This window comes from Octopus sinensis, unplaced genomic scaffold (assembly GCF_006345805.1).
Source record: "Octopus sinensis unplaced genomic scaffold, ASM634580v1 Contig14641, whole genome shotgun sequence".
Classification (NCBI taxonomy): domain Eukaryota; kingdom Metazoa; phylum Mollusca; class Cephalopoda; order Octopoda; family Octopodidae; genus Octopus; species Octopus sinensis.
The window spans coordinates 20,001-35,191 of NW_021833290.1; the positions used below are offsets into that span (position 1 = coordinate 20,001).

At 34.4% G+C, this 15,191-nt stretch overlaps 2 protein-coding genes across 6 annotated transcripts in view; both read right to left on the reverse strand.

Moving 5' to 3' along the window:
* Nucleotides 1–9,650, reverse strand: part of LOC115230157 — a 25,771-nt gene extending 16,121 nt beyond the window's left edge. The window contains exons 1-5 of the mRNA XM_036499528.1: nt 9,570–9,650; nt 8,528–8,589; nt 4,889–5,043; nt 3,371–3,485; nt 1,816–1,958 (exon numbers count right to left, since the gene is read on the reverse strand). Coding sequence (XP_036355421.1) covers nt 1,816–1,958; nt 3,371–3,485; nt 4,889–5,043; nt 8,528–8,580 — 466 coding nt within the window. The 5' untranslated portion in view covers nt 8,581–8,589; nt 9,570–9,650. The remainder of the gene's footprint in view (nt 1–1,815; nt 1,959–3,370; nt 3,486–4,888; nt 5,044–8,527; nt 8,590–9,569) is intronic.
* Nucleotides 9,651–10,660: 1,010 nt separating this feature from the next.
* Nucleotides 10,661–15,191, reverse strand: part of LOC115230158 (P-granule-associated novel protein 1-like) — a 39,083-nt gene continuing 34,552 nt past the window's right edge. For all 5 annotated transcript variants that reach the window (XM_036499525.1, XM_036499526.1, XM_036499524.1 and 2 more), the window contains 2 exons: nt 12,785–12,874; nt 10,661–10,823 (listed from right to left, as the gene is read on the reverse strand). In XM_036499525.1, coding sequence (XP_036355418.1) covers nt 12,810–12,874 — 65 coding nt within the window. In that variant the 3' untranslated portion in view covers nt 10,661–10,823; nt 12,785–12,809. The remainder of the gene's footprint in view (nt 10,824–12,784; nt 12,875–15,191) is intronic.

Sequence of the window (15,191 nt, forward strand, 5' to 3'; positions counted from 1 at the left end):
TAGTCTTTAGTAGTTTTTCTGTGCCACATTGTAAATACTCGGCTAAGCTTTTTTTTCCATCTCTATACGTTCTTCTACTGCTATTGAGCATCTCCCAGTCTGGTCTTTCCTTAATTACAGTCGGTTGATATCTGCTTTCGGATGTTGAGCTCCACATATTTTCAGCAACTTATTAGTTTTTGTCAAATTTATTTATTTTGATTATTATTTCTCTTTATCACAGGTTTTGTAGGAGTTCCTTGAGGCTTGCATTGTGGGAGTTCCTGGACACTTGCTCATTCTAATGTCGACCCTCCAGTTTGTGGCCAAAGCTTACTCTTGCGCTGCCAATATAGTGTTCTCGGTCTCTTTCTTTAGAATTCCTTTCATCAGCCAATCCCACCTATTTTTTGTTATATGGAGATTCATTGTGTTCTCCCTTCTTGCGCCATTCTTCTTCATTTCTTTTTGTGTTTCTTCCTTCGGTTTTCCTGCTTTCAATACTCCCTCATTCCTAACTGTCACTAACAAGGTTTCCTTACTTTGGGTTCGGTATCTCATTAAGACTTCGAGTTCGAAACGCACGCAGTTTCCCACACTTATCAGTCCCTTTTTTCCATTCGCTCTCTTCGTGTATCGGCGATCGAGGTCTGCATGTGGATGATGGGCTCCATACATCGTTAGGACCTTTCTTGACTTCCTGTCCATCTCCTTTAGCTTCTCTGTCCAATTCAGTTTTCCAGCTTTCAAACCAATATTTTGTTCACTCACCAAAAGTGCTCTCTTTTTCTCTTTTCCTTCATGTCGTGGTGTTTGATTCCATCTGTGTGTGTGTGTTGGAGAGAGAGAGAGTGTGTGTTTGTTGGGGGGGGGGGGAGAGCATTGTAAGCGATGAATGAAATGAACATGAAATGAAAAAATCGTGTAAATGAAAGGACATAATAAACGGAATAATATAGGTTTCAAATATTGGTACGTGACCAGCAGATTTGGTGTAGGGGTTAAGTTGATTACATTGACCCAGAGCTCAACTTGCGCTTATTTTATCGACACAGAAATTATGAAAAGCAAAGTCAATCTTGGCGGAATTTGAACTCAGAACGTAAAGACAGACGAAGTACTGCAAAGCATTTCTCCCGCTCTGCTAACGATTCTGCCAGCTTTCCGCCTAATTTAAGGATTAATAGTGATAAGTTTTCATAATGGTCTAATGAGAAATTGAAATCATCACATCACTAAATGCATATGAAAATCTATTCAATTTGACAGTGCCATAATAACATTTGAGAGAAGTAAATTGCTTATATTCTATGACAAACAGATATGTAGGGTATGTCATTGAATATTTGAAGATTCTACAACCACCGCTCCAACGTAATGTATGCAAAGTGGTATGTACCAGTAATATCCCTGTTGTTTTTCTGCTTCTCTATCTACTCAGCCTGTCTGCAGAATGTTTACGAAAACGTGGTTTTAACGATATTACAATAATGAACTCAACCCTCCAAAGTAATAAATTTTTTAATAACGTTTCCATAAATGAGTCAAATGATTTGCCGTTGAACGAGATGGACACATTCCTGGAGGACTCAAACGGGAGAATAGGTTGCATTACCTTTTGATAAATCATTTTAATTACAAACACACACACACACACACACAGGACAGTCATAATGGAACAGACATAGAAAGACATACACATACACACTCACCACCCCCACCCCCACCAGAGTGGTCGTATTTAAACAGACAGAAAGTCACTCACAAAAATTACTTCTTCTCATCCTGCTACTTCTACTACTGTAAAAGTCATTTAAAAATAATTTGCTCGCTCACCATCATCAATGCCTTTGCTCTGTTCTGCACTGTAACATTGAGACATGTCTGGTTCTTGCCAGATACCAGTAAACGGTGAACACTTTTGTGATGACAGGTTTTGACTTGATGCCATTTCTGGATGCCCCATCGTTCTGGAAGAACTGAAAAAATAAATGTTAAATATTGTCAGTCGAGTTTATTCATTCTGAGGAGAATTTCATCAATCTCAGAGGAATATAAGAAACCTTCGAACTGGTCGTGATTTGAACTCATAATTTAGTGAAAGAAGGATAAATGGTGTCTTGCATTTGGGGGAGAAATCTATTATTTACTCCTGACCCCTATCCTCAAAACTAATGTCAAATATTTTCTAACTAGAGTTCAGATATAAAAACAATATTCCTGCATCTGTTTTTATTTACAATAATTTCTTGTTTTTATGATTATTCAATACAAGATTAGTTGGAACGGTGTAGGTGATGCAGCATTAAGGAGCCAAGTTGTTAGTTCAAGTTGAATGGGGGAATTAGTTGCTAATATTTCGCCACCATAGACATCAGTAGCAACAGCGGCAGCAATGGATTTATGTATATTTTCCTACATATGCACAGATTTGAGTGATTCCACCAGTTGGTCTTGTCTTAAAACTAATAAAGCTCAGCCTCTGGGAGGATCAAGTTAGATGCTTAACCTGTGGAATGACGTGGTAGAAATGAGAGAAGAGAGACCGTATTACATAGTCTGTAATGAGTGAAATCCCAGGATGACCATCATGTACTAGCAAGATATATAGCTCTACAGTAATCATAAAATTGAATAAATAGTATTAGCCTGAATCCAACAGAATCACTGATAGATTCTATTGGCTGTATCTAGGTATGTGCTTTCTTTGCTACAATTATTTTGTGAAATTCTGGAACTTACAAGAATCTTTAAATCTTTGAATAATGCTGATTTCAAATTTTGCCACAGGGTCAGATATTTTGGGTGGGGATAGTTCGATAACATAGACCCCAGCTTACTTATTTTATCGATCCCGAAAGGGTAAAAGATAAAGTTTACCCTGGTAGCATTTGATCTCAGAATGTAAAGTCAGAGGAAATGCTGCTAAGCATTTTGTCCGGCATGGAAACGATTCCGCCAGGTCAGCACCATAAAGCCTTGTCTAATATTGGTTTCAAATTTTGGCACAAGGCCAGCAATTTCAGGGGAAGGGATAAGTCGTTTACACCAAACCCAGTGCTCAATTGGTATTTATTTCATCGAATCGAAAAAATTAAAGGCAAAGTCGACCTTGGCGGAATTTGAACTCAGAACATAAAAACGAATGAAATGAAAGCTTTGTATAATATTGGCGACAAAGCAAACGTAGATAGTTAGGACAAGGCTAAATTATATCAAATAATGTATAAAATGTAAAAATGCTGGGACAAGAGATTGCAACCGATAGACGTTTAATTCTATCTTGTTAATCTATAAAGCTGTTATTTGCTCTACCAAGTAACATTCTCTCACAATAGGATGGCGCTGAAAACTTCAAACTTTGAGTAGAAATAAATCAATACAAACGAACCAATGCCTGGTGGCTACATTTCTATGACATGGGATCTCAGCAGTAGTTCCTATTTTTGTCATTGGCCAAGAGAAAGCTCGATTGTTAGTTGATGTTGTGCTTTCATCACAAACCACTGAAAAAGAAGCAAAATATGGACATGAAAGAAGCCAGTAGTAGTAGTAGTTGTAGTAGTAGTAGTAGTAGTAGCAGCAGCAGCAGTTAATGTTGGAAATAAATTGTTTGGACCACCTGCTGGCTGATATGAGGACAATTATACACGAAGTGTTGCAAACATACACGGAGAGCATATATATTTATTCAAAATAGACAGATTTCTAGTTTTTCATTTAGTAGTTTGTAAAGAGATAAATGATTTAGAAATGAATTACAATCCCTTACAACACAAGGACCCAACCAGGCTCCATGCAATTCTTGGAAGTGTAGTCTATTCTTAACTAAAATGGCGACAATATGATTTTCTCCATATTCTTGCTCTGTTAAAATATTTGAGAAAAATTACATTAAAGTGTCCTACTTATTAAAATTCTAATTCATTATTTATGCAGCTGAAGATGGCATTGCATTTAAATTGATGTAATTTTTGTATTGTTCAATTAAATTTAGCCGATTGAAACTGCATAACTACTTGATATCCTGTAGATTATATATATATATATTCTTATATATATTTTTTCTTATATATTCTTAAAAAACAATAAATAAAATAAATAGAGGTGTGTGCATATGTATATATATATATTTTATATTTTTTCGAGCATATATAACTGGTTACGGGATATGACTACTCAGAATGCTAGTCTGTTTCGCGGCCTCTAGTGTTGAATTTCGTCAATATATTGATCACTCTTTAGACATACTGACCGGAAGCGCAAAACCTAATGTACGCTAGAAATGGGTAGATGTTATATTGATTTGGCGATGGTAAAATGAAATGAATGGAAACGAAGTGAAAATATATCCTTTTTCGGCAATGGGATATGATTTGTTCCTCTCTTATATCTCTTAGACATTGTTTAAAGCGTATGAGCTGTGTGTGTATCTATCGTTTCTTATTCAAAAATTAATATGATCACTTCAAACAAAATGAAATTCCGCCGAGGAAAAATATTTGCAGCATTGAATAATTTTCCTGAGTGAATTAAAGAAAGTACTGGAATTGTTTGAATTATTCTGCCCAGTAGAGTCTGCATCTTCTACTTCTATACAAAATTAGAAGAAAACATTTTTGCCCTCGGTTAATTGGTATAATTAAAAAGAAACTGAGCAAAGACAAACAGTTCCGTAGGGACAAGAAACGGAAAAGCGCAAAATAAAATGCTTTTTTTTAAAATTATCCAAGCTTTGAGAAAATGTAAATAAATAGTTGTGTGTGAGAGAGAGAGAGAGGGAGAGAGTCTGTGTGCTTGGTATCATCTACTGTGGTTGATGATGACGACAACGACGAAGAGGTTGGTGATTGATGAAGCTAATTATGACGGTAATGATGATTAAATTAATAAGAAACACGATACTTACTTTCATCAATGAATTTCATGTGGCTTTTCTTAACTCCTAAGTTAAGCAATTCCTGGGAATTGTTCAAAACTTGGGAGATATTGCGCCGCAGTTGACTTTCAGTCATTTCGCTAAATACTGTACAGTAAATAGCAAATATTTTATTTCTGTTTGAGCTGAAATAAAAAATAAATACATACATGTATGTCGGTATGTATGTATGTATGTAGCTAGCTAGCTAGCTAGAAATATAATACATACTATATAGATATATATATATATATATTATATATATATATATATATATATATATATTATATATATATATATATATTATATATATATATATATATATATATATATATATATATATATATAATATAATTCGAGACAAAACCACTATTTTAAAACCAAACAAGGAAAGACTTAATCAATACATAAAATTTTAATATAAATTAAATAAACCGCCACTACAAATGTTTCATGTCTGCTCCGACAATCTTCAGGTGGATTTTCGATCTAAAAATAGCAATATTTTAAAATATAATTTAAAATAATTTAAATTAATAAAACAATAAAATTATCAATGAAAGAATGTAAAAAAATAAAAATATAATCTATATATAATCTATATATAATCTATATATAATCAATATATAATCTAAAATAATCTAAAATAAACCCTATAAACAATTGAATATAAAAACCTATTATAAAAGTTCTCATATTTAAAAATGTACAAAAACCAAAACCACAGACATGAAACATTTGTAGTGGCGGTTTATTTAATTTATATTAAAATTTTATGTATTGATTAAGTCTTTCCTTGTTTGGTTTTAAAATAGTGGTTTTGTCTCGAATTATATTATATAATATTTTACTATAAATTGGATTTAACCCTAAATCTGATTTTTCCCTATTTTGGATTCATTCCCTAATATTATTATATATATATATATATAATATACATTCGTTTAAAAGCTGCCCTGTTAATCTTGGGGTCCAACAATGACACCATGCATTGAGTACATATTAAGTTTCATGAAACATGAATATTTCTCAAGCAATGAACAATTTTCATCAAAGCAATGATATAATTTGTCGACTCGGAACTTATTGCAAAGCTTCATGATAAACAACAGTACCACCACCATCGCCACCATATCTGCCATACACACGCCATCCAGACTTCTGACGCCATCACCATCAATACTTTTCATCACTTCCCCCTCCACAACCATCACCACTGTCTTTCACATCGCTTTCTATCACTATATTCAAATATAGCTCAGGATTGGATTATCATAGCTAAAATAACCGCATTCAATATGGTTGAGAACAGAATTAGTTAAGAAGGCTCGAACTACAAGCGGGTGACTAAAAGTTGTCTTAAGAATATATTCGTCCACTAAGAAATCCACATGAAGGCCTTCACTCCCTGCATAAATCTTTAAATACACTTTATATATATATACATACATATATATATATATATATATATATATATATATATATATATATATATATATGTAATTACCTGGTTGGTTTTAAATTGCGTGTTAGCCACCTTCAATATTTTATAATCTTCACATTGCCATTTTGTGAAATCAGTCCCTAATTCCTATGGCATTCTCAATGATACTGAGAGGCGTGAGTTAGCCTCCACCAGCCGTAATGGAGTGAGCATTGCTGATGAGTATTAACTTCCTATAAGAGATTACCATGCTAATCTAATCCATCTGGCTTACCGTGGGGAATGTTCTCCCCACTGTCAATGCAAACAGACCATATGTCTTTTTGTGGCTAAGGAGTCTATGACTAATATTTTCTAATAATGCTGGTGCTCACTGCACTCTTTTCACACTTAGTGACTGTGAATTATTCCTTGTTGGTTTCAAATTGCCGGTAGCCACCACAATTTATATATATACACACCCATATATATGTGTGTATATATATGTGTGTATATATATTGTGTGATGTTATGTATGTATATATATATACATATATATATATACAGCAATTTAATAAATAAAACATATGCATACATACATACATATATGTACATACCTACATCTATACGTATATATACATATATATATGAGTACAGGACACTACAAAAAAGCGTAGAACACAACGAAAAACATGAAATCAAACAAGGAAACGGACTCTTTTCAACAACGAAAAAACAGAGTACAAGACAAACAATACAAGGAACATTCCCCTTCTTCAGCTGCTCCTGTTTCGACTCAATGCGTATATGTATATATATGTATATATATATATATAAATATATATATATATAGATATATATATATATATATATATATATATATATATATATATATATATATATATAATATAGGTATGTATGTATATGTATATATGCATATATATATATATATACATATATATATATATATATATATATATATATATATATATATATACATATATATATATACAGTCTCTGTATCTTTATATGGGTTTGTTTGTCCTTTGTATAATAAAACATTGATAAAACTTAAACATTTCATTGAATGTATGAATTAGTATATTGTGGGTCACAAGTACAACACTGTTGATTATTGTGACGTATAATACATGCGATGATGCCGCTCTGGTAACACACACAGAAGAAGCCCTCCAAAGGCTCATTAACTGTTTTGAGCAAGCATGTAACGACTTTGGCTTAGCTATCAGCCTTAAGAAGACCAACATCATGGGTCAGGCTACATCGGACAAGAGGTGGAGAAGTTTACCTATCTGGGCTCTACCGTCACCTACAACCTATCCCTTGACGCTGAGCTCAATATACGCATTGGCATTGCAAGGCAGCTGCGCGATGGCCCAACTCTCCAACGGACTTGGGACAACAATAAGCTGACCAAGACCACAAAATAAGATCTACCAGGCATGTGTACTCAGCACTCTACTGTATGGAAGCGAGACCTGCGCTATACACACGCCAAGAGCGTCGCCTAAACATCTTTCACCTGCGCTGCCTCCGAAAAATCCTCCACATCAAATGGCAGAATCATATCCCCAACAAAGATGTCCTCAGGCAAGCAGGAATACACAAGCATGTTTGCACTCCTCACACAAAACGTATGAGATGGCTTGGGCTGTTAGCCGTATGAAAGATGGCAGAATCCCCAAGGACATACTCTAACGGAGAGCTTGCTAGCGGTACCAGGTCTGTGGGTAGCCGATCTTACGTTACAAGGATGTTTGCAAAAGGGACATGAAGGCCTGCAACATCAACATTAGCGGTTGGGATGCAGTCGCCGGCAACCGTGGAGAATGGCGTCGTACAGTAAAGAGTATACAGAGGAGTGACAGAAGAGAGAGGAGAAATGGAAAGAAAGGAAGAGACATGAACAAGAGACCATGGCACTACAACCAGCCAGGAACAGTCTTCGCTACATTTGCAGTACCTGCCAGAGGGAGTGTTTGTCCAGATAGGACTACACAGCCACAGCAAGAAATGTAACAGGAAATAAAATATAACAGCCGGACTAGACCTAGAAAAAAAAAAAAAATGCGCAACTCCATTGTCTCCCGAGACAGAAAGGATGCCAAACAATACATGCGATAAAATCGAATGTTTGGAACAAAAGCAAATAAATTTGAATAAATGTGCTAGAAGCATTTGCTTACCCACAGTCTTCAACTCTAAATGTTCCCGTCACGGTTGAAAGGTCATGCTCCATCTGCAAAAGCCGGATGTATATATATATAAATATATTATATATAATATATATATATATATATTATATATATAATATATATATATATATATAATATACATACATTAATGAAAGAAACTGAGTTTGATTTAAAAGTCGTTGAGATGTATTGAAAAATAGATAAAGAATATTTTATTCTGAAACGCAGGATAATGCTAATGATATAACGTGAACCGGATGAAATATCCATAATTTGCAGAAAAATCTGTCGGCGGCCAGCTATGTGACTACACCTCACACCCCTGTGATTACGCTTTAAGTGCTTTACCATTAAGCTAAACTGCGCGAACGACAAATACTTCTGCAAAGTTAGGCTATATACATCTAGCTTTATAAGACGCGTAATCTGGCCGCCGACAGAGTTTTCGGCAACAGGTGAATACTTTATCCTGTTCATGCTATACTATTAGCATCATCCTGCGTTTGAGAATATAATTATATATAAATATATTAGCTTGACACTCGGTAAAGTGGGGGAAATGAGAGGGTTTTTAATGTTCCGAGCATATCTCTTTTTCAGAAAGGAAAACGAAAATGTTGAGAAGAAAAATATTACCAAAAGGAAGTGTGTGTGTGTGTAAACATAAGATTAGTGATATTTTTGAGTAGGATTTTATTTACTGTCAGAATCGGAAATTATATCACGGAATATATTAAGACAAAATAGTGGATAGAACAGTCTTTTTATTGACCAGCAAAAATTCAGTAAGTTAAAAAAGAAAGTTTTATGTAATAGTTTACTATCAGTAAATGGAGTTGAATGTCTGAATTTCATGAAACCTCACTATTTATTTGACGTTTCACATTTCTTCTATAAAATATGCATGTGTGTGTGTGTATGTGTGCGTGAGAGTGTGTATTTGTATGCATGTTGCGCATGTTCAGTGCATATGTGTGCGCGCATGTGCGTCTGTGTACGGAGAAAGAGAGAGAGAGGGCAGATATCTACTCACGGCTCTTGATATGTTCTCAGCGGGGATTTTATATTCGTTGAACTTTTTAAAATCAAACGAAATACGAGGGATTTGGTCCAGCCTATGGATTGATATAGAAAATAATCTCTGCTTTTATAAATGAGACACACGTCATAGATGCACATAAAACCCACATACGTAGATAAAAATATACATTTATAATCACATATACACTTAAAATACTATATATATATATATATTATTCTTATTCTACCTATTATATACGTTTTTTATTATTATTATTATTATTTGCAATTTACTTAAGCATTGACATTTAATTATTATTTATTTTTTATATTTCTATTATATGTAATTTTCTAGATGGTGTAATTTAATTGTTCATTTTGAATTGATAAAAAGTGTTTTTTTTTATTTTATTTTTTATATACAATCTTATAATGTGTGAAATTTGATTTAGTATTTCTAATTTAATTTTTCCCTTGTAAGTTTGGATTTTATTCACTCAAATAATATTATTATATATATATATATATATATATATATATATATATCTATATATATATATATATATATATATATATATATACACACTTATCATTCTTCCCTTCTTCCTGTCGCTCTCTTCGTGTATCGGCTATCAATGCCTGCACGTGGATGATTGGTTCCATACATCGTTAGGACCTTTCTTGACTTCCTGTCCAACTCCTTTAGCTTCTCCTCCGTCCACTTCAGTTTTCCAGCATCATTCCGAACTACTGCTACTGACTGCGTGCGAGTTTATCGCCGAAATTATGTTCCAGGCATTCAGCTTTCTAACCAATTTTTGCTCACTCGCCAAAAGTGCTCTCTTTTACTCTTTTCCTTCATGTCGTGGTGTTTATTTCCATCTGTGAGTGTGTGTGTGTGTTAGAGAGAGAGAGGGGGGGAGAGGGAGAGAGGGAGAGAGAGCATTGCAAACAGTATATATATACACACACACGTATACACATCAAAATATTTTCCCGTATATTAATTACTATAAATATTCTTATTAACTATCAATTTGTAATAAACTTGTTAGTGTTTATTTAGACAATAAATAACACTTACCAATGAAATCATTCTGTTACACAAGTGTCCGACGCAACAACCAGTACAAGACGTGCCATTCGTCCGTTTATTGCATGTAAGGGTATTGTTTCTCATAGCTTCAACACATTTTCTGTATGTGCTGCAGGACCTTTCAGTCTTCAGTTTAGCACCGTTCATTGATATTGCGAATCGGCATACAGGCTGTAATAATAGATATGAAAATTATACACTACAACAACAATATTTATTAGGACGATTACTGCTAATTACAGCAACAACAACAGAAACAACACCACTGGGGATGTTTACCATGCAAGTAAGTTTAATCATTGCTTTAAAATACCCAAAAGCAATAAATGAAACCGTAAAAGAGTTGCCGAATTGTTGAAAGTTAACAGCATAAGTAAAATTCCGTAAAAGTTATTGCTATTTAGTATTCAAAAATCATGTTTTAAATGCTTACAGTGTCCAAACCTCTCGGATCACAAGGAGATATGGCCATCGGATCACGGTCTGTATCAAAACCGCATCGCACTGTCACCCATTGCCCAACTTAAAATAGGTTAAATTATCCTAATAAAGATGTATCAATTCTCTAAAATTTCTTCTTACTGGAGGAATGCTCAAGAGGAATTTTTCATATAAAATTTACGGAAAATCATGCGTACAAAACTCACCAACAAGAGAAACTAATATGCCTTTACCCAAAGATGAAAATGAAATATAATTGTCAGATTGAACTCCTCAGTCCAAGCAAATAAAACAGAAAATACATAAAACGAACACAAGAGAAACTTCGTTTTATTTTGCAAGTATATTTTATATGAAAATACGGTATATTAGTATAAAATTTGGAGAGAAAACAACCAAGGTCTTGTTAACTTAATAAGGGACATTCTGAAAACGAAAAATATCAGAAATGGAGAAGAATATTTAAGAAAAGAATCCATCACGAAAACGCAATTAATAATCGCAAACACCTAACAATAATAAAAGCAATGAAAATGTAGACATTGAAGTTAGAAATAAGATTTGCATTGCCTTAGTTTGAAATTGAAACTTGTTTCTTCCAATGTTGGAAAAGTTTTAGAAAGAAAATTGGATCTCCCAAACTGAGTGAGGATGTCATGAAAAAATAACCAATGATAGTGTCCGAAGGCTGGCGTCTTCAAAAGAGCCAATGGAGTCGGTGATTGCAAATGAATGAATCATTACATAAGCTAACTCAGCTTCAAGAAAACAGAAAGGTCTGAGATCAGAACAGACAATGAAACAGGCAACAGATTGCAGCCATGCTCTTATGTCACGCTCTATTCTCCTATATTCTCGTAATGTGAAGCATTGATCTGTGACATTACCGGTGTCTTTTATTGTTTCTCTTGTGTTTCTTTCACCAATGTACAACTGTGTATTCAGAGATATGCCTGACAATTTTAATTTGTGTTTTAGCTGCGTTTTAAAGTTATAGGTTTTACCTTTCTGTGAAACAATATGACCCCCACCTATTATGTTCTGGAGAGCTTATTGTACTACTTGATGTGAGGGAAGATTTAATCTGTTTCGAATATTTCATAACCTCGTATATCAAACAACCTCTTTTGCTATGGCCAGCAGATGAAGGAAAAGTCTCATTTGCTTCTTAACTTATTCAATCCGCTCCCTGTAATGTTTGCGAACTGGTAGGGCCAGGTTCGACTTCCAGTTACCCCTCTAAGGTTGGTGACCCGAGGTCATTCGACAAGGAACCTTGATTCCAAGTTGACTTATAGCCACATACATTCATGCATCCTACTCTAAGGACAGCCATGTTTGTCGGAGAAAGGTCACTCTAAGTTCGTGTGTTCGTTTCTTGAATAGGTATTCCTGGACAGGGTAGAACGTTGCGTCCTTGAACAAGGCACTTCATTTCACTTTGTCCCAGTCTAATCAAGTGAAATGTGTCCCAACCTAGTGATGTTCATCTATTTCTTCTCTTCAATCGTCACATCCTTCTCGTCCCATTGAGTCATGAATAAGAAGATCGACAGGGTGTGTGTATGTCTACGCAGGCGCATAAAAAAAACTAGCGAAAGCATAGTACAATCTATGTGGCCTTAATGGCTTTCGAGTGACGGTTGTGGATATATTTTAACGAAAAGGAAGAAAGTAATATTCCAGTTTACCTCTGTTCCTGGACAGCTTGTCACTTCATTCATTGCATTTAATTCCTGAACATGTTTGACACTGTAAATTCCGTTGAAATAACGAGTAATCTACAGAATACAAGTAAATATCTGTATTTATGAACCAAATAATGCAATGCATAGCAATAACAAGAAATATTTTCTTTCAGATGTAAAAACAAATGTATGCGTGTTAGTATTGAATCAATACATGTTAGACATATAAAGCAAATTATTAACAAAGACTATAAACCTATTTTCATGTTCATTCGGAAACGTTTCAATAATGTCACAAATTCAACTGAGAGAAGCATGAAAGCCACTTGTTGTCCTTTTAGTATTCTGATGTAACAAACACGTGAAAATCGTTGAACAAGTCAAATAAAGGGATTAAATTTGTAAGTTGCAACCATTGATGCAGTGGGAACTCCCTAATGAAACCTGAGAATCTCATTTAAGTTATGCTGCAATGTCATATAGTATGTGAAGAAGGCCATAATATGTGAAGTGAGCAAAACAATATTTGGATAAACAATAAAAATTATGATCACTAATATTGTGCTTTTTCCAATATACACACATTTATGTATGTATGTATGTATGTATGTATGTATGTATGTATGTATGTATGTATGTATGTATGTATGTATGTATGTATGTATGTATGTATGTATGTATGTATGTATGTAAAGGTTTTAGTTGCCAATCCTGTAAAATACATTGTAGATATTTAGCTGGGCTAAAAAGTCACATTCGATCACAGCACCAGTAACAGTTAAGCTTCGTCCAATGGCCATACTCGGTAACAAGGGGGCAGCCATAATAATACATGTATGTATTATGTATGTATGTATGTCATTATTCACTGTTATTTCAAGATTTCTTGGCAATAGAGAAGGAGAGAGTTTCTATCCTACACCTACGGCTCCTTCATTGGAATTTCAACAACATCAATATTGCCATCATCTCGGAACTTTCTACCAACATATCCATGCATAGTCTCCTGTTTATAGATACTCATCTGTTCATCTAATGATACGTTGCGGTAGAGTCGTGCGACATCTTTGAGCATGTATTCTGTTATCAGATAAGGAATGTTGCTCAAGGAGCTGCCTTCCAAGTCATATGAATTATGCAAACTTGGTCAAAGGATGCACTTTGACATTTGTGGTTATAAGATGTTACCGAAAGGATATGATACGACATTCAAAGACATTTTGCATCGATGTTAAGCCCCTGCCGCCTTGTTTTCGTTTTAAGGAGAGGGGGTCTACTTTACCGTTTATGTGGAAATTATGTGTACTTGTCAGTATTTTCCGGGTTTTCACATAAACAGCTCGGATCTCATCAAGTGACCAATAAAACAGCCCAAATGTCAGTATGAGTACTTGCACAGCAAACACGTTTGTGGGCAATGTTTTATTGAATGCATAGATTTCTGAGGTCGAAATTTTATTTATTCAGCTGTAATGTTCTTTGTTTATACTTTAATGACACCTGTAAGTTAATGGTACCTGTAAAAAAGCACTTGTTTTGTTACAGGTGCTGTTATGAGATATATTTTCAACCACCCCTAGATATCTGTAACATTCCTCTTCAGATATAGGGGAAACTGTCAGGTCATTGATGGCGATGTTGCTAGTCTGGTTTACATTTTTCGCCCTTTTCACAACCATATAACATTTATCCTGAACAAACGCCAACCCACATTTTTTGAGAATGTTGTAACTTGGTCAAGGCTCTTTTTCATCTCATCCATATTCTTTGCATAAAGTTTTTAAGTCATTCACAAAGAAACAGCGTTCAATTTTGTAATTTCTGTTTCCTTTTGAACCAATGAGATATCCTTAACATGAATGACATGAGGTTTACAGAAAGTATAAACAACATCATAACGAGGTTGTCCCCTTGGAATATGCCTTTGCGATATTGTATTCTGTCAGTGATAATAGTCACTCTTTGTGTTTAATTTCATGATGGTGGCTCACAATGGAATCAGGTCAGCTATGGCTTTGATTATGCCTCACTGGAAATTTACCAAGCTGAAGGACTTCTAGCATCCATGAGTGTGTATGTATGTACGTATGTACGTATGTATGTATGTATGTATGTATGTATGTATGTATGTATGTATGTATGTATGTATGTATGTACGTATGTATGTGTATGTACGTATGTATGTATGTATATCTGTATGTATGTATGTATGTATATGTATGTATGTATGTATGTATGTCCGTATGTGAAAATGTATGTATGTATGTGTGTGCGTATGTACATACATATACATACTGACTCATATATTTTCTCGAGTGATGTGCTTCATCGGACTCCATTTTAAGTCTGTCATTTGGAACCTTCGCTGTTTATGCCGGATTCTTCTCTGTTGTAAACAATCAAGGCTGGT